The sequence below is a fragment of the Monopterus albus genome, unplaced genomic scaffold, assembly GCF_001952655.1.
Source record: "Monopterus albus unplaced genomic scaffold, M_albus_1.0 scaffold12.1, whole genome shotgun sequence".
NCBI classification, from domain to species: domain Eukaryota; kingdom Metazoa; phylum Chordata; class Actinopteri; order Synbranchiformes; family Synbranchidae; genus Monopterus; species Monopterus albus.
The window spans coordinates 2,799,654-2,819,816 of NW_018127892.1; the positions used below are offsets into that span (position 1 = coordinate 2,799,654).

The following is a 20,163-nucleotide window of genomic DNA, read 5'->3' on the forward strand; positions in this document are numbered from 1 at the left end:
TATTATTATTATTATTATTATTATTATTATTATTATTATTATCCACGGGAAGAAGACTTTTTTTTGTTTACCTTGTTAGCATGAGCATTCACTGCTATTTACTATTGAATTTGGGCCACAGTTAACGCACCATAACAACACACCATGCATTTTCGTTAAATGGTGTTTTATTTATCAGTGCTGACAACCCTGGTGGTAGAAGTGGTGCTAAGGTAGAGAAGGCTTTATTAGGCGTGATGAGAATATTGTCATCTTTTAATATGTTGTGGCATGAGATCTCGACACCCCCTTCTAGAGGGTGGTATCAGACCACCTACTGGTATCAGCATTGGTGCATCCCTAATTTAAATACCAATGTCATTATATTATGTTGTCCTCCCACATAGATAAACTTGTTGACCAAAGGCAGGTGCTTCATCCAAGGTTGTGAGGGCTTCAGCCAACCTTGATTGGTTTGACCCATTCAGATTAATTGAAAAAACAGGTTTAACTAGTGTTGCTGCTTATGTACACTAGAAATATTAGAATTTATTTCCTTCAATTTTGTTGCAGGAAGAGGAGCAATAGGAGATATGGGAGAGGTGAAGTTACAAGGTGCTCCAGTAGGTGACATCAGCAGCCCAGAGAGCATCAGTCAACCTGAAGAGTTGATGGGCCGAGGCAGCAGGTAGGATGCACGGAAGTGACAAGTTCCTTGTATTGTTTGATGGGCTTTCTTCGATATTCTTGCTGCTTTGCATTGGTTGTCATTTATAGTGGTAGCATTAATATTTGAGAAAAAAACACAGATATACCACCTACAAAGGACAGCATCCATAATGACCATAAAGTTCACTCAGCACTTCTTTTAACATAATAAAACTAAACTTTATACATTTCACAAATGGAGGATTGTTTTGTTGTGAGATTTACACAAAGTGCATAAATTGCATCTTGCACTGTGAGATAACTGGTTTCACTTTATAGCTTTTCTAGTCAAGGTATTAGTGTAACTGAAGCGGTGCGTTTGAATGTGTGGCAAGAGCAGCTTTTGATTCAAGTGGACAGATAAAAAGGCACAAGCAGTTATCGTAATGCTTAGTCTAGAGTTCCCACCATATCAATCATCTTTAACTTCCAATTTGAGGGTCTTGCCGGTTGCTTGTGGGCGACAGAAATATTTCTCTTAAGGTAATTAATCATGATCTGTCACCAGAAACATGGATGATTATTTAACAAAAAAAGATTTTCTTGTTTTTATAATAAAGAATACACTTATCACTTTATAACTACTATTGATACACAACGAGTGCAACCATTATCAGTATTGGAAACACTGATACTGTTCAAATTGCCATATTACAGTTTCCATGGCCAAGGTTTGTCCCCTCGTGTGATGGTGGGGCTTGGAAGAGCAGCAATGCCACAGCTTGGAGCAGGAAGTGGACGTGCTTTCCTTCCACATTTTCCTCCAGGTCATGACAAGTCTGTTTCTCCAGTCTCTGAACCACAAACAGCTCCACACTTCCAACTTCTCCACACAGGTAGGGGAACCTTTAAAATTGATTCTAAACATTCATGGGACATTGCAAAAGATATAATGTTTCTCACTGCTGAGTAAAGTGGATATTTTCAGTTGCTTCATAAATGTTAAAAATAGTTTACCTTTAAAAGTTTAGTGTAATGTGCCAAGCCAATTCAGTTTGTCCATTGCAGTACATTAACCTGATCTATAATATATCTGAAAATGCAAACAATTTGAAGGCACTGTCCCTCCTGTGGTCACCACTCATGACGTCATGGAGCTTTCTACTATTGCAAGACCAAAGATGGAGCTAAAAACAGAGGAAGTCCAGTGAGTATACGTTTCCTCTTTGCATTTACAATAAGCAAAATTTCACATTCTCAGTGTATTGTATGCACATGATCTACAGCTGGTGATTTGTACAGTATGTGCAGGTCATCTGTTAGGATGCCTTACATGACTATGGCCTTTATGTTTTATCAGTCAGCCCTGATCAGTGCTAGATATTAGCAGGTTGTGTTGGGAACACAATTCACTTAAGCTTAATGGGAATATATGACTCATCATGGAAGGTTGATACTGACTGTGTCTTGTGTTTCAATGTTTTTGTGCATGCATGTTATCCTCTGGTTAGTGAGCCACTTAATAAGGCTGGAACAACAGGAGCTCCTATAACTATTGGCTCAAACCACATCCCGATTGTCTGCAAGAACAAAGCTGTTTATCAGTACCATGTTACTTTCACGTGAGTATTATGTATCATTCAACTGTTTTTCCTCTATTCAGCAGCTATTTAACAACATACCTGGAGGCATAAAAAAATTGAACATGTCAGGTTTTAGCCACCTATTCTTATAATATGTATATAATCTAATGTTGAAATCAGTTTTCAACCATGATGGGAAGGAAAAAATTAATATGAAGAACTGAAACTAAACTTGGATTGAAGCACCACTGTTAATGAAATCCCACCAGCCACAGGGCCATAAACTAAAGCAGCCATTTGTTAAATCAGTACTGTCAGTCGATACTGGTAATTGGGACTGAAAACTGTATTCTTAGAGATCATGTGTATTTCCAATTATTATCTTTCAGTCCAAACGTTGAATCAATGGCGATGCGTTTTGGCATGATGAAAGATCACCGCACAACCACAGGGGAAGTAGTTGCTTTTGATGGCTCCATACTCTACCTGCCAGTTAAGCTGAATGACGTAAGTATCACACTTATTAGTTGTCTGACTAATTGACTATGATGTAGTAACAGCTGGAGTACAGTTTTTTGGTAGCATCTTAGCTTGGAAAGCAGCCACATGTATTGTCTTTTTTTTATTTTATTTTTTTTTATGAGGAAGGGTTTTAAATTGTGTGTAGAGGACCGATTTCCTGTGAAGGTCTAAGGCAGTGTTCACATTATAGTAGAAAAAAATTGGTCTTGTGCTGCTCATTCCCCGCTGGTCACCACAGAAACTCAAACAGTGCTTTCTTAGCTACAACGCTAATGTTGCTAGTAGTAGATCACTATATGTCAGAGGCTCAAACTTTTTTATTTAATGATCTTGGTAGCAGCACTTATGTACTGATATTTTGCTAGATAAAAAGGTTGTCTGTCTGATTGTGATATGAGTAATCACGTTATTGTATAGTTTGGGAATTTCAGAAACACAAGTAGGCTATCTAGTTTCATGTCATTTCAAACAATGGTCAACAGTGATTGGGTGCACGCACAAAGGTCAGCGCAACTGTGGACCATGGATGTTCATGCAGAGCCTTCACAGTGCACCACATGCGTGAAAACCGTTTTTCCACAATAATGTGAAGACACCATAAGATTGCTGAAAATAGTTTTCTGCTAGGTTGATTATAAAATTGTCATTGTGCAGAACAGTACAGTACAAAATCTGTCACAGTAGTGAACATGACACTGGATCTCATTTTGGTTTGGTCTTTTGTGTAATATTTTGATGACATGCAGGTGGTTCTCAAGAGTTTGAGACGAACTGATAATGAGGAAATTCAAATCAAAATCCAGATGACGAAGATTTTGCCACCAAATTCAGATCTATGTATCCCGTTCTACAATGTCGTCCTCAGAAGGTAGGAGATAATGGCCACCCAGCAAACTGTGAAGCTGCTGCACTTCATCACCTCATTTAAAGAGCTCATGACATGCTCATTTTGCTCATTTCCAGCCATTTAATGTTTAATCTTGGGTACCTCTAGATTAGCTTGGCACCCCTTATAACTCCAAATAGTTTATAATTATTTCAGAACGATAAAACCTGAGAGCATCTTCCTTAAAACAAGAGGATAGTTTATGAATGTGTATACCTCCTGCTGCCGGTGTTGTCACAAGTGGAGCACATCGAACTGCAACTGCATTAATTTCTGCAAATTTCCTTCCTGGTCATCGGCTAGTCACAGTACAGCAGCAGGAGATAAAACGTATCCACATAACCACATGCAGTCAAAAAACTCCACTTTTATAATGGAATCGGTGGATGTCAGGCAAGCTCACATGAACGTGCAATGGCTTGGAGATGATTCCCATTCCAGGATATTTAAACTAACACATAAGACTTTATTTTGTTTATCTTTGCCCTGCAAATGCATTTTTTGTGCATTCTCCCGTAACTCATCCATGATGAGAGCACGTTTCTGCGATTTGGCGTAGTTTTAGTGTCTTCACCCGACCCGCCTGCAGCATTTCAGAGTAGAGAATACTCCTTAATTTATCATGATTTTGAAAACTAATAATTATTTTACTCATTATACTATCATCTGTTACTATTAGGATGGTGACATGACAGACCATGACCTGATGTTCTTGTTTTTTCTAAGAGCAATGAAAATCATTGGTCTGAAGTTGGTGGGGCGAAATCATTATGATCCGGAAAACGCAGTCATTCTTGCCAAACATCGGTGAGTACTGAATTCTGTTTTAACATCCAAGGGCAGACACAAGCTGATATCATGGTAACACTAATCTATTCATCCTATTTGTCTGTTTTTATAGGCTTCAGATCTGGCCAGGCTATTCAACTGGCATTCAGTGTACAGATGGAGGCCTGTACCTGTGTGTGGATGTGTCTCACAAAGTCCTGCGGAATGACTCTGTGATGGATGTTATGTGCGTTCACAAGTTAGCACTAGGGATGGTTCATTTCATTAGCAGCATATTACTAGCATTGTCATATGTCCATACTGTGACTTTACCTGTAAGTCTCCAGTGTTCTGCGGTAGTGGAAAGCACATTCGCCAGGTTTCAGCAATACAGTATGCCACTCCAGCATTTTGTCATATTTACGTGTCAAGCTTTTTTAGTTGTTTTGCAAGCTTATATTTTCAGGAAAATCTGAGTAATTTTTCACGATATAAAATATTTGTTACATTGCACTTTTATTTATACATTCTCAGTTGTCAGTGCTACAGGGAAGGAATCACTTTTTCTTTCTTTATCTTTGTTCACACATCCTGATTCTGTAAAAGGGCTCCATAGTCCATTTTCACAGCAGACATTTTGACACGTTATAGCAGGAAAAAAACAGTATTACTGAATAACATTCATGTTTGCTGAATTCCAGTTATGTGAGCTATTTCCAGGGTCTTAGTATTGTGCATCCTTGCTGAGTGACATGGTTTAGTGAGATACTTAATGGAACTCGGCCATCACTGGAGTTGTTGACTACACCTGTGCTTTTCCCACTATGACAACAGTGTTTTTTATGAAAAAAGCCTATTGTGTGGCAAAAATTCTTTGCAGCTTGCTATTGATATTTTGAAGCTATAGATGCATCCATCTTAAATTGCTGACTGGACCATGGTAGAACTATGCCCAATCCATGACAGGTCTGCGCATAACCCTGCCCTTGCCTTGAATCCCCCACGATGATACGGTGATTGCAACACTGTTAACACCCCAAAGCACTGTGTGTGTCCGCCAGATGGAGCAGTGTTTGTTGTAGTTTACTGCAGAGGCTGACTGATCCTTCTGTTAATATCCAGAACTGCTGTTGGATGAATATAGCAGGACACCGGCTCGAGCTAAGGCGCTTGGTTGGCAGTGGCTGCCTACATATTAATCAGTGTCAGTGTCTCTTACAGTAATAGCTGCTATTTCATTACACTTACATGCTCAGACCTTATACACCTTTTGAGACATCAGGCCACTGGCAGTTATTGCATTATGTCTACATTTTTTTCCCATTATTAAATCAAGGTTATCAAATCTGTGCTATAGAAAGGAGTCTCAGGCTCTGCTTTCCTGAATAGTACCTCTTCTGTATTTCAGGGCCAGTCTTGGCCTACATTATAAATGCTGGTCTATTTTGTAGTGAACGTATTTGATTATTAGATGCAACATAATTCTTGAATGAAATAAATGCTGCATTTTCCTATACTACAGCAGCAGAAAAAGGTAGAGAAGGGAGTATGGCAGAAGCACAGTGGGCAGTGTTGTCACATCAGCATCTTGAGTTTGGTTTTGAATTCTGCTCTTTTTGAGTTGAACATGTCAACCAGCAATAGTGAACACTTCTGCTGTGTACGGGGCTCGCGACTGGTCAGCATGTGCCACAGTTTGACCATCCTGTACCTTGCTTGTGTCATATAGACCTATAGCTGATCATTCAGAGGTACACAGGCAAAAGTCTGTTTAAATCTCAGCATCACTTAAGTTAATTGTAAAGTCTGTTTCTGCTACTGATCATTGCATCTCATGTTTGTCTTCATGGCCCCTTCTGAAGCTTGCACTCTAGTTTGTCACTCAGAATGATCTGAGTGTCATTCTGTCATTTGCCTTTTGTAAACCAAGTCTGTAGTCAACACTGAACTGTGTTGTGAGCTATCCATGTCATCATATATACAGTATATGGTTGAATAAAACACACAAACACTTGTGGGTGCCAGTTGCAAATAACAAATAAAGCCAGAGCTTTTCTCTGATATGTACATATATATATTATGCTCCTGAGTCCATTGCTCAAAAAATAGCTAAAAAAATAGCTAATATCTGCTAGCCTAGCAACTGGTGCCCGATTTGCGAGTGTGCACCCTCTTCCCCTGTGCTGCGTCCATCCACTGCAGCCAGTGCAGCACATACTGCATCTGATAGCCCTTGGGGTGTATTTAGAGGAAAAGGTTAGGTGGGAGGGTAGCAACTTGACAGAGGCTGCAGGCTTATTGTATTTATAGATTATTTATAGACAATTTTTCTATAGTTTGCGTTCATGTTTAAAATTTATGACCTCTGACCTTTGGCCTTTGCTGTTTGTCAGGAATGTGCTTTACCAACAGAGCAAGCAGAACTTCCGAGACGAATGCTCCAAAGAACTGGTTGGAAGCATCATCATCACTCGATACAACAATCGCACCTACCGTATTGATGGTATTGAGTGGGAGAAGTCACCTAAAGACACTTTCACCTTGATGGGTGGCACAACAACCACCTTTGTGGAGTACTACAGGTACTACTGGAGTACTACTGCTCTGCCCATGAAGGCGTGAAAACTAAACAGAAAAATGTAGCATGTGTGTTGTGTGCGTTTGTGCACAGAAATTTTGGATGTTTATTTAATTCACAGCAACAATATTGTATTTGGCTTTGTGTGGTTTTAAATTGTGTTTTTTTTTTTTTTTTTTTTTTTTTTGCATTGAGCTGTTGGTCAGGCAAAACAAGCCATTTGATTTGTACCCTGGGAACTATAATGAGCCTTTTTTCACAACTATCTGACATTTTACACACAAAATAAATAATCGATTTGTTGAGAAAATAATTTGTACTAAACTTTGAAATTCAAACAACTGTTAGGAGATCTAGCTCTATGATGATTAAGAGCAGGAATATTAGTCATTATCAGAAAAGACCTTGAAAGAACTATGGGATTACATTAAAAGAGATGGACCAACCTCTGCTCATGCATCGGCCAAAGGAGAGGTCCAAGCCAGGAGGGAAGGTAACACCTCTCATCACCCTCAGTTATTTTACATAATAAAAAGATGTTCAAAGCAGACAGTCAGGTGTATGTTTTATTTATAGTAAAGTTCTTTATAGTTGATCAGTCAGCTGACATTCTTGTATTAAGAGTTCCACTGTGTGGCTACAGTGGTTCTTGCAGTCTGTACAGTTTTAAGACATGCCAAGACTAAAATGCACAAAATATGATTTCTTTACAAAAAGTGAATGTTTGTTATATGAGAAGAACTCTACATTTCCTTGAACATCCCACTCCACTGTCAGTAATACTTGTTCCACATATAAATAACTATAGATTATTAATGATTATTAATTTGACTGTAAATGTAGAATATTTTTTACCTATTTGCAGCAACTCATTACTGGTGAGATCTTTTTAGTCCCAGAGCTTTGCTTCATGACTGGAATCCCCGAGAAAATGAGAAAGGACTTCAGAATTATGAAGGTAAATTGATGAGTCAGCACCATGACTTTTATCTCATTAGTCTGGTCTTACAGCTTCAAAATTGAAGCAGAACACATACATTACATACATAAGAGTGTGACTGTACGGACTGCTATTCCACTGGTTCCATTGCCTTTAGGGCTGAATCTCCACTAGGCCTGAAGAATTAAGTCTTATCAAAATGACTGTTTTGAAGAGTGTAGGTTAATTAGAACTTTGACTATTAACAGTGACATCTCAAAAGTTTGAAAAGTGGTGAACATTTGACAGACACTTGTATAGACAGCTCTGAGGACAAGCAGAAACAGGTATGTTTTAGTGGCCAGAAAGACCAACAGGGTGATAATGGTTTCTTTTCTTAGCCTGTCTGATCATCATCTGGCAATTTTCAACTGATTTGTTGACATCTAGTAAAGTATAAATTAACTTTCTGTCAGCTTGGTGTGTCTCTGCCCTAAGACACGAGAATAAATGCAAAGTGTTAATGTATAAAAAAATACAGAATAAAACAATCTGTACTTTAAAAGATTCATATTGGGAAAAAATACAGTCATGGCCAAAAATAGTGACACCCTTGCATTTCTGTGAGATAACGCACCACTTGTCCCAGAAAATTGTTGTAATCACAAATTCTTTGGTATTCTCGTTCTTATTTCTTTTGTTTGCACTGGAACAGAAAACCCCACAAACCTGATCCATTCCACACAGAACTCCTAAAATGGACTGGACGGAATCATTGACACCCTCAACTTAATATATGGTAGCACACCCTCTGGACAAAATAAGTGAAATCAGTGTCTTCCTGTAACCATCACAGAGTTTCTTCCACCTGTCTACTGGAATTTTGGACCACTCTTCTTTTGCCAACTGCTCCAGGTCTCTCAATGTGAAGGGTTCTTTTTCCCAGCTGCTGTTTTGAGATCTCTCCACAGGTGCTATATGGGATTTAGATCTGGACTCATTGTTGGCTACTTCAGAACTCTCCAGCACATTGTCTGAAACCATTTCTGGGGTTTTTTAAAGTCTGCTTTGGGTCATTGTTCTGCTTCTGATGGAGACCCAGCTTTCTGACACTGGGCCCTACATTGCTCCCCAGAGTTCCTTGGTAATCATCATTTCATGATGCCATACACACAGTCAAGACATCCAGAGCCTGAAGCAGCAAAGTAATCCCAAAACATCAGTGAACCTCCACCGTGTTTGACTGTAGGGACCTTGTTCTTTTCTTTGAAGACTTCATTTTGTTTTCCAAAAACAGTAGAATGATGTGCTCGACCAAAAAGCTCTGTTTTAGTCTCATCTGTCCACAGGACATTCTCCCATAAGGACTGTGGCTTCCTCAGGTAAATTTTGACAAACTCCAATCTAGCTTTTTTGTCTTTGTGTGGGGGTCCCCTGGGTCTCCTACCATAGCGTCCCTTGTCATTCAGATGGCGACTGATAGTGCGAACTGACACTGTTGCACCCTGTGCCTGCAGGTCAGCTTGAATTTGTTTGGAAGTTGATCGAGGTTCTTTATCTACCATTTGAACAATCCTTTGTTGCAATTCCTCATGTATTTTTCTCCTTTGTTTACATCCAGGGAGATTAACATCACATGCTGAAAATACAACTATTTCTGGTGATTTTGAAAAGGTGTCAATAATTCTGTTGAGTCCATTTTTGGAATTCTGTGTGGAATGGATCAGATTTGGCTTTTTTCTCTGCTTTTTTGTGTTGTTCCAATGCATACAAAAGGAACAAACATGAGAATAGAATTTGTGATTGCAGCAATTTTCTGGGAGAAATAGTGTGTTATCTGACAGAAATGCAAGGGTGCTAATATTTTTGGCTATGACTGTATGTATATAAACTGGTTATTTTAACAAACCCGTGGAAACCCTGACAGCAAGTGTCTTTTTCACATTGTAGGACTTGACCATGCACATCAAAGTGAGCAGTGAGCAGCACACCCAGTCCATAAAACAGTTTCTGAAGAACATCAGCGCCAACCCTCAGAGTGTGAAGGAGCTCAGCCAATGGGGACTTGTGATTAACTTGGAAATCCTGATGGTGAGGCCCGGCTGTTAACATTGAGTTTGTCTGGCACCCTTTAGCTGAGTGGTTACAGTGTGGCACACCACGTATCCCGGACAGCACACTGTGCATGTGACGTTGGCATTTCAACTCCATCTGCCAACATTTGTCTTACCTCTCTCTCCCCCCATTTCCGGTCTGCTTCCCCGCAACCTACTATACAATAAAAGCTAAAAGCCTTAATAAAAGAAAAAACATTTTTGTCTAAATTCAAATTCAGTACTTCAAGAATGTATGACACTTTGATTCTGTGTTGTGGTTTTCTTGGAGGGCAGGTCATTCATTTAAAGTCTTTTGGGTGGATTTTGCACCCAATTCACCAATTCTGATGATTTGGATCCTGTACTGTGAGGGGCTTACAGACACAAACTTAAAGCTAAACTGGCTCAGTCTGTACCCAGTTTCAAATTGTAATTGTCAAACTTGTTTAAAACAATTTGATCCTCCTGTAGTGTGAAAGCAACAGTGAAGGAATGTTGTGTGGAAATCTGCAATAGTCAATGAGAGTGAGCTGATCGGGAAGTGTCAACCATAGCATAAGCTTGCAATAGCCTTGTTTGAGACTAACAATAAAATTTTATTTCTAACTCATGCCCAACTCACCCTGCAAAATATATATGCTGATGCTTTTTCCATTAGTCCACAAAATCACACACAGATATGCCACTAGCTGAAAATGGTCCACCACCATGCTTGTTTTGCTCTGAAGTCACATTTGATCTTGCACGTGTTTGAGAGATCCCAAGCCCCTGGAATTGCCACGCCGAGATCGTATAATATACATAGCAAGTATGTGGTCCTGGTTCTTGACTGAATTGTCTGGTGTGTAATTTAATCCTAAGGATTAAAATAGTAAAAATCAGTTAAATCTGTTATGACATTGTCTCCCATGTTAAGATTTGAAAATTCTCTAGTTTGTATCTAGCATAATACATCCAAATGTAAAAGAAGAGAGGGTCTTAGGATTTGACATCACTTTAAGTCGCGTATTTGAAAATGGTTATGAGTCGGGATCAGACAGACAGCCATTAAACTGGGAACTCAGTGAAGGCAGCTGTTGGGGAACAGTATTAACAATAAACATGTATTTATCAACTTTTTATATTTGTCAGATATTGAAATGCTGCTTGACTGTCCAGTAGGTGCGCAGTGGTGCAAGTAGGCAGGAAGAAATTAAACTCTAGTTTTGATGTGCATTCTTTTTTTTATTTTGTTGTTGCTTTTTGTTATGGGGTTCTTTGTGTTACGTCTGCTCTCATGGGGAGGTGAGAGAGATAGGAAAAAAGTTGGACTCAAAAGCAAACATTCAGATACTAGTAAGAAAACGAGAATGCTTTTAATAAACAAAAATCAAGTCTGTTAAGATTCACAATGGGATGTTTTATACAGTTTGTAGAATCTGGGAGGTGGATGCCACTGGGTAGAGGGAAATTGGTGGCCTGAGCACTTAAGACAGAGGGAGAATGAGTCACTGTATGGTCGGAAGCAACACGCACAGGCACTGGGTGAAGGGGTGGGGAAGAGCCCAGCTAAGAACGAATGACGACCAGGAGACTTGAGGCGGAGAACGAGCGAGTGGAGATGATGATGATGATGATAAGGGGAGTTGCTGGAGCTGAACTGCTGCGGCAATCACTGTAGAAAGTGGAGGGTGGAATGCTGACCGGCCCGGGAGAGGAAGAGCTGAGTTGAACCACAAGGGAACCACAGACGCCACAACAGGATACACTCAGGGTGAGTAGCTTGGTAGGTCAGCTCAGAGTGGGCACGCTGGGGAATAGTCCAACGCAGTCAGTGGATGAAAAAACAGTTCAGTTGTCTCCGAAGGAGGATAGCTTGAGCACCAGGGAGGACAGTCACAACAGGAAATAAAATTCTAAGCTCGATAAATCTGCTCTTTTACTTGCAATATAAAGTCCAACAAGGAGAAAGAACGTAGTCCATGAAACGTCTGGAAGCCAAAGTGTCGCGGAGGTGATTCTTATAACAAACTGGCCATGGTGGTGCGTCTTGCAGGGCTTTTTGAATGAACAATAGTGATTGCAGATCAGCAGCAGCTGCGGGCTCCACCTGGGTACAGCACCTGCTGAGAGAGAAAGAGGGTGTCGCCAAGCAGACCTAACACTTTGGTCAGCTTTTCTTAATACTGTTTTATCTTGACAGTATATATCTATCCTCCTAATTTGTTTCCCCTGTCACAGCTCAAAGGTAGAATTCTGCCCCTTGAAACCATCTGTCTGCAGTCTTCATCCTTTGCCACTGGTGCCGATGGATCGTGGTCTAGAGAGGTTGTCAGGAGTGCTCCAATCAGCTCTGTGAGTGTTGAAGAAATTTCTGGTTTTGCTTTTCATTTTTGATTAATATAATTTTGCTGTAACACCACATATCAGCCACAACTTTGTCTATCCTGTGTTTATTAGTTAGTCCCCACACTGATGAATTAATGATCTGTATTGGCTTAATTCCTAAACTCATCAGAGCTCTCAGTAATTGCAGATGTAATGTTTTGTTTCTTCACCAACTGGCCCGTCTTACTATTAGGTCCCCTTGAAAACCTGGGCCATCTTCTACCCTCCACGCTGTGCTGAGCAGGCTGACGAACTAGTTTCCACCTTCACCAAGGTGGCTGGGCCTATTGGAATACGAGTGGACAAACCCATTTGTGTGAAACTGAGGGATGATCGAACAGAATCTTATGTCAAGAGCATCATCACTAATCTCATCAGTAAGGTGCGACAATAAAATATAGACTGGTAGCTTAAACAGTTGAATACTACATCCTGTATATAATTAATTTGCCTGTTTCCCTGTGTCCTCCAAGCTTTTCAAGCTGTGCATCACACAGGTTACATCTCAGTTAGGGCTGCAACAACTGATCAATAAAATTAGTTGGCAACTAATTTAATTTTCAGCTAGCTGGGTTCTAGTCACGTAGCTGTGTGAGACAGCCAACAGCAGACACAGCTGTGTCAGCAACTGTGTGAGTGCTCGTGTTCTGCACTTCAGTTCAGTAATGCACCTACAAGTTGGTTTGCCAGCCGTCAATCAAAAAATAAAGAATACTGGGTGAGAACGTCAGTGAGGTGTAATAAAACCTTTGGACCTATCAACGCAAAACAAATTTTCCTAGCAAATGCCAACCAACTAAACTGACCACATACAACTAACTGGTTGTGCTTCATCATACAAACAATCATCACTGCAATTGATTCACCAGGAGAATTTTTTTTAAACATGAGTAAGACTTGGTTCTGACCAGAGCTGTCTCAGCGGTCTGAGTTTCATGTTTGGTTTTCTGGGGCAACATGAGCACCTGTTACCTGTTAGTATGTTTTAGCCATTTAGTACAAATTTCAATTGATCTTACCACTAATGATTTAAAATTCTGAGTGGTTTTCCTGGGAGCATCCTAGAAAAACATGTACAGTGCAAAGTATGATTTAATTTGGAAAATACATTTTACAAACCCACCTTTCTTTGGCATTACTATTGAATGCTGTGATGTTTAGCTCACATGAAAGAGATATCAACATTTGCAAGTTTGGTTTTTTTTTTTTGGAAGGTTGGTTTTTTTGGATCATGTCTAAATGTTGATTGTGTCTAATACTACTGAACCACCAGTGAAATGGTATGAACAGTTGTACTACTGCTGTGTAAGTTCTCTACTTCTCATATGTTCGCAGCCTGATATTCAGCTTGTAGTGTGCATATTGGTTGGCAACAGAGAAGACATCTACAGTGCCATCAAGAAGATCTGCTGTGTTCAGCATCCTGTCCCGTCCCAGGTTCACAGTGTTGTCTAAGTGTCTGTACATGGCTGTTTTTAAAATCTGAGGAAAATAGTTTATATTTTGGCAAAATAATTTTCTTCCAATCAAAAGTAAATGAACCAAAACGTTTTGGTCACTTGTCATCAGGCCATCAATATCCGGACAATTTCCCAGCAACATAAGTTGAGGAGTGTTGCTCAAAAGATACTACTGCAGATCAACAGCAAGCTGGGGGGAGAGCTGTGGACTGTCAGTGTACCTCTGGTAAGTATCATGTCTTTCAAGAGCAGGAAGATGATGCCTCATCTCCTGGATGTACAACGTCTGTGGTGCGTACTGTTCATGAAGCATAATACTGCTTGTGAAAACATTCAAAGGAAATACTGATACCACAGTAATACTGGAATAAAATTACACAGAAGTTGCAGTTCATGTGAAAATAAGTGATTATGGAAGAATAATGAACCTCTATCCCACTCAAACAGAAACGCATGATGGTAATTGGAGTTGATGTCCACCATGACAACAGCAAAGCCCATCAGTCAGTCATGGGCTTTGTCGCAAGTATGAACAGGTAAACTAGTCTCCCCCAGTGATGGGCCTTTCTTAGGTTGAATATTCTCTCCATAAATAACATGTAGCACAGTATTCATTTCAGGTGAAATTTCACATTATTGTCCCATGCACAAAGCTTTGAATCACATCTTACATAATGAGATGGGCAGATTTTTAAGGTCATCTGCAGAAAGCCTGTTAGAACATATTTACAATAAACATTCATTCTGCTTTAGTGTTAAATGTTTGTGTTTTCAGAATAACCATGTAACTTTTATTGTGTGCAACATTGTTAAATTCTGTATTAGCTTAATAAAAATTCATGTGCTTTTTTTTTTTTTTTTTCCAGCTCACTGACCCGCTGGTTCTCCAGAGTAACTTTCCAGACACCCACCGAGGAACTGATCAGGGGCTTCAGTTCTTGCTTGGCAGACGCAATTAATAGGTACTACGAGGTAAGGGCTATCAAACTGGAAAATGGACTTTTTTAAACTTGCTTTATTTCTAATATTTTAGATACCACCAATGCTGCCGTACAAAGGCAAGCCGCAGCGTGCAGTATCTGCATTTTTTGGGGGGGGGTCATAGGCTGGATCAGTGGTCATGGTTTTTATACATGAAAATCTCTTCCCAAGAAGAAATTACATTAATGCATTATCACTTATCGACCTTCAGCATATTTGGCTGGACAGTCTAAAAACTTTAGTCATGTTTTTCTCAGTTTGCATAGTTGCACTTGCACTGTTTGCACTTTGCCTTTGTAGGGCAGAATACATATTCCACATCACCACTTTTAGCAGTCTCCGTTCTCATTCAATAGGAAACTTTAGGCAATAGGCTTTGTAATATTTGAGAGATAAACCAGAGATTTGGAGGTATATCTCACCCTAGTCTGTGTTTGAACCAGCTGTAACCAAGCAGTTACATCACTATGGCAGTGTTTAACTGCAGGTGGACACAGCGGTTTCAGAGCAGCTGATTAGACTGCATACACACATACACTACTAGGGCTGTCACTTATTCGAATTTTGAGCATTCATTCGAATGTGGTAAAAGAAAATAACAGCTTAAACCGGATTGACCTGTTTGAATCCAGTAATATACGCTATGTCAGTAAGTGCAACAGACAGTTTGATGTAATTTGCCTTGCTGTCCAACAGAAGCTGTTCTTAAAATTCACTGTCAGTTTGACCAGTTACAATCCTGGTGACCTCTCAGTAAAGTAAGCTAGTAACATTATGTTTGCAAGGACAAAATGCAGGATAGTAGCTAGGGTTGCGTACCGAAACCTGGTGCCAATATAGTCAGTATCTACTGGACTGAATCAGAATGCAGATTTTAGTGCCACTTAAATTCCTGTTGATTGAAATATTTGCCCTCTGGTGCTGTGAAACAGATAATGCAGGCAACAGAAGCATCACTGCACGTCACATGCTAATACTGTTATTACACTTGTGCTGCGTTTAATTTACCTCGGAACTTGGAAGTCTTAACTGGGAATGAATTGGAATGTTTATGTTGTCAACCTTCATTTTATCCAGGATATAAATTTTCCCTGGCATCTGGCCCTGATGCCATGTATATTTGTCAGAGTTGCGGTGTGGCCTCATCAGATGTGACATTGTTCTTATCTCCGTCAGATCTGAGGACCGATCCCTATAAATAATGTTTCATGCTCAGTCATTTATGTACACATAGGTGTGTGCTTATATATATGTATTAATGAGAACGTACTTAATGAAGCTGTTCACCCAGGATTCACTCATTAAACCTCAGTGGTTCATCTGAGTTGGTGTAGTATGCTGTAGAATTTGAGGTTATTCACTTTTCAACACTGCTTGATAACATCATCATTTTTACTATTTGTTGGTGAACTTCTAATCTAGACAGGGGTTTCAAGCCAGGGACTTCTGTGCCAGTCCCAAGCCTGGATAAATAGAGGGTTGCGTCAGGGACAAGGTCAGAGAAGCCAGATTGAGATGGTTTGGACATGTGCAGAGGAGGGATAGTGGTTATTGCAGCGTGTTCTTTATGAAGAATGATCGGAGTCAAATATCAATTTTCAAACATGTATTATTATAACTGAACAGACCATCGAATAAAGCAATTTACAGAGCTCTGGGTTCCATCTCTATCTGAAGCCCTAACCTCAACAGCAAAACCGTTCAATTCGTCTTCAGGACGAGAAGGAACGCCTACCCTCCTGAAACCCAGTTACTTATACAATTTGAAATGTGCAATTGTAGGCTGGTCTGATCCTCTCGTGTTGCTCCATTGGTCCATTGGTCCATCCATCCAGGTCCCTCCTGCTCCAATGAATAAAGACAGTTTCCTACAGAGGGAGGAAGATCTGACACTGCCTGTGTGTGTGTATATGAAATTAGCTATTTTACCAGGCAGCTGTTTCTTCTAGGCCAAAATCTGATTATAACCGTGGTATGAATCTTAGTATCTTATCAAACTCTAACTCCCCTGGCTTCAAAGCTCAGAGGGAATAATGAGCTCTTTTGGAGAAAAGGCAACAAATCTAATGGAATGTGGAATGATAAAACCTTGGAGAGCTACTCGGTGCACCACACTTTTAATCTCATGGGCCTGTAATATCACAGAGTTTTCAGTATGCATACAGTAACTTATTTTCTCATCATGTTAGTGAACATATAATGTGGTGAATAGTAACTTCATAGACATATCTGTGACATATGTGAACTTATGTATTTCTAAAATATAATCGTAACTATTCCTTTTCTAATATGATAGAATAGTTATACACAAACAAAGTGAACAAACAAGTTAACTAATCAACAAACATAGTGTCAATTATCTACTAACTAAATTCTTAATTCAGTCTAATATTAAAACTAATCCTAATGTATTACTTTGTTAACAGTTTTACTCAACATTATATTGGTAGAAGGATGTTGGAGATGGAGCTGCTGGGCAAGAGATCAAGAGGAAGGCCAAAGAGGAGATACAGTATATGGATGTGCTAAAAGAGGACATGAAGTTAACTGGGCTGAGAGTAGAGGATGCTGAGGACAGAGTTAAGTGGAAACAGATGATTCGCTGTGGCGACTCCTAACGGGAACAGCCGAAAGTAGAAGAAGAAGAAGCTTTGTTGGTGAACTTCTGTGCCTTACGTTTGCTACATCTATGTGCTGCTTTTAGTTCAGAGTGTGCATCAATCCAGCTAGCGGTCCTACAATAAGGTTGCCTTTAGTTTTACTGGATAAGCAGCTGAGACGATGTAATATTTGACTCTGTCTATAAGCTGTAAGAAAACTCGGAGGCTGTAAAACGTTAATGTTAACATGTACTGTGTTTTCACTGCTATGTGAAATATTACATATGCTAAATAAGCGCTAATATTGTCAGTATTGCGATCCAAGTGATATTTTTCCGCTTTTTATTATGACATTTAAGCAGTTCAGGTCCAGTCGATGACCTTAAATTGAGTAAAATGTCAGAACAAAAGTCACCAAATAGTAAGAATGTCTTCATTTCATCTAAAACAGACCTTTTTCAGGGATCAAGTAATAGGTTAAGTTACATTTCTTTTGCAAAAATGGAAGTAAACTAAGCCTTGAAAGTTGATGCAATTCCTACAGATGTTTTGTTGATTACTTAAAAGAACAAATTCTGCCTGTACAAAGGCAGTGTTGGATAAGGCTGTCACTACACATTCAGTTGTAGAAAGGCAAGGTAACTTTATTTATATAGCACATGTCATATACAGAGGGCATTCAGAGTGCTTTACATAGGCAAGGAAAAACAGCATTTAAACAATTGGCATTAGGAAGAAAATTGGTTAAGACAAAGTGAAAATAAAACATTGTTACACAAGAAAGAGTGCCACCAAAAGCAACTGGAAAAGTAGAGGTGACCCCAAACTTTTGAATGGTAATGTACATACAACCCGGCACCACCACAGCACCTGCCCAGAGCTTCCTAGCACAGCAGCTGTATTCGTTCAAAGTTTTGCCAACAGTGGAATTTAGCTCCAGCTCTTCATTAAACAATATAGCAGGGACAAATAAACCAAACCTAGTTCTGGATTCAGAGATTAGTGAGTACACAATTGATGAGCCAGTCTAATCATTTGTATGATGTTTTATCTTAAAGGGCACTTGGAATGTTTTTAATAATAATGATAAAAAAGAATAACATAGAAAACCAAAAATTTAGAATTTTTTTTTTATTATTTAATTTTGGGACTATTCTAGGAGGATTGTGAAAATAGTTAAAAACCCTGTAACTCCCAGCTCCTCCCACATTTTCCAGCAGTTCAACTAAGCTTCAACCAGAAAAGCAGTTGAGCACAAATTTTGTCATCATTCTACAATCCCACCACAGTGTCTTCAGAAAGTGCATTCTGTAGTTCAGTCCCCTCTCTTTCTAAACCACAGTTAATGATTACAGATAACTGCTCCTCTCATCTGGTTCAGTATCTTAATTAAAACATTCATGCAATCTGTTATATGTTATTAGGGTAGAGAGAAACGATTATGCCAAGTGTAAATGCACACAGTGCACATTGTGATATGAATAAAAATTACATAACTCTAGTTAAATTTCCCTCACATGATGCAACAGTTGTGAATGTTCTACTGTGCAGGTGAACCATGACTTCCCAGAGAAGATTGTGGTGTATCGCGATGGTGTGTCAGACAGCCAGCTGAAGTTTGTGGAGCAGTACGAGATCCCGCAGCTGATCAAGTGCTTTGAGAATTTCCCCAGATATGAGCCCAAGCTGGTCTTCATTGTGGTTCAAAAGCGCATCAACACCACCCTCTACTCCTGGAATGCAAACAACTTTGGCACTCCTCCACCTGGAACTGTTCTGGATCACACCCTCACTCGCAAAGACTGGTCAGTTAGTTGGTCCAAATGAATGAATTGTCACTGGGTCCTCTTTTAAGTTCTTAGTCTTATTCCAGTTTGAAGGTTTACAATGCAGCTGTGCGTTTGAAGCAGAACTTTAAAACTCTGGAAAAATGTTCACGGCAAATTACTTTGTCGGCAGTTGTTTGGTTAAATTTAAATTGAGTTATTCTGTACTGGATTGGCAGAAAAATGCTGATGGCTGACAAATTGTGCTTTGGTAAACGGTGGGCAAGCATTCGTGTTTTTGCTAAATGACAGTGGCCTTCTACAGCAAAACTCAAAATGTGCAAACACAGTGGTCCCCTGTTAAAGCAATGAGAGAGCTACTATTCTTAACAGAGTACCACAAAGTACACCTGACTACAGTGGTCTGGCCGTTACTCTGGTACAATTTGTGTGCACTCTGAATTTGACCCAGGAAGAGAATTCATGTAATCATTTTATGAAATGGTTGTCATTCTTACATGAAAAAGATGGTGAGAATAGGGGTGCTGTTTTAATAATTTTATTTCCTGTGTGTACATCAAAAAGGCTGCAGCACCACCTCCTGGTAGCACCAGGAAATGTGCACTTAAATGAGGAAACCATCAAAGAGACTCAGTGTGTTGGCTGGTAGCTCTTGAAAGTTTGTATCCTTGAAGTTTTTAATCTTGATGGGGTTTTTTTTTTTCCCCATTCAGGGTGGACTTCTATCTGATGGCACATGACATTCGCCAGGGCTGTGGAGTTCCCACACACTACACCACACTCTACAACACAGCAAACCTCACCCCAGACCATTTGCAAAGGTACCGATAATTCATGATTTTCATTCTGATTGCTGGTACATTACACATGAATAAGATGTTGTTTGTTTGAGTAATGGCTGTTCAACTCTTTTCACCCAGTTGGTAAATATTGTTCACTAGAACAACACTTTTGAAAGTAGGATATTTATTGAAAATAAATGAAGAAAG

At 39.5% G+C, this 20,163-nt stretch overlaps 1 protein-coding gene across 2 annotated transcripts in view; it reads left to right on the plus strand.

Annotated features, from left to right (window-relative positions):
* Positions 1–20,163, plus strand: part of piwil2 (piwi-like RNA-mediated gene silencing 2) — a 28,176-nt gene that overhangs the window by 7,377 nt on the left and 636 nt on the right. For both annotated transcript variants that reach the window (XM_020590300.1, XM_020590301.1), the window contains exons 5-24: positions 553–667; positions 1,345–1,523; positions 1,744–1,834; positions 2,139–2,249; positions 2,600–2,717; positions 3,479–3,600; positions 4,345–4,425; positions 4,520–4,633; positions 6,780–6,968; positions 7,373–7,457; positions 7,830–7,922; positions 9,834–9,974; positions 12,200–12,313; positions 12,540–12,728; positions 13,682–13,783; positions 13,916–14,032; positions 14,254–14,342; positions 14,673–14,778; positions 18,939–19,192; positions 19,888–19,995. In XM_020590300.1, the coding sequence (XP_020445956.1) occupies positions 553–667; positions 1,345–1,523; positions 1,744–1,834; positions 2,139–2,249; positions 2,600–2,717; positions 3,479–3,600; positions 4,345–4,425; positions 4,520–4,633; positions 6,780–6,968; positions 7,373–7,457; positions 7,830–7,922; positions 9,834–9,974; positions 12,200–12,313; positions 12,540–12,728; positions 13,682–13,783; positions 13,916–14,032; positions 14,254–14,342; positions 14,673–14,778; positions 18,939–19,192; positions 19,888–19,995 (2,518 nt within the window). The remainder of the gene's footprint in view (positions 1–552; positions 668–1,344; positions 1,524–1,743; positions 1,835–2,138; positions 2,250–2,599; positions 2,718–3,478; positions 3,601–4,344; positions 4,426–4,519; positions 4,634–6,779; positions 6,969–7,372; positions 7,458–7,829; positions 7,923–9,833; positions 9,975–12,199; positions 12,314–12,539; positions 12,729–13,681; positions 13,784–13,915; positions 14,033–14,253; positions 14,343–14,672; positions 14,779–18,938; positions 19,193–19,887; positions 19,996–20,163) is intronic.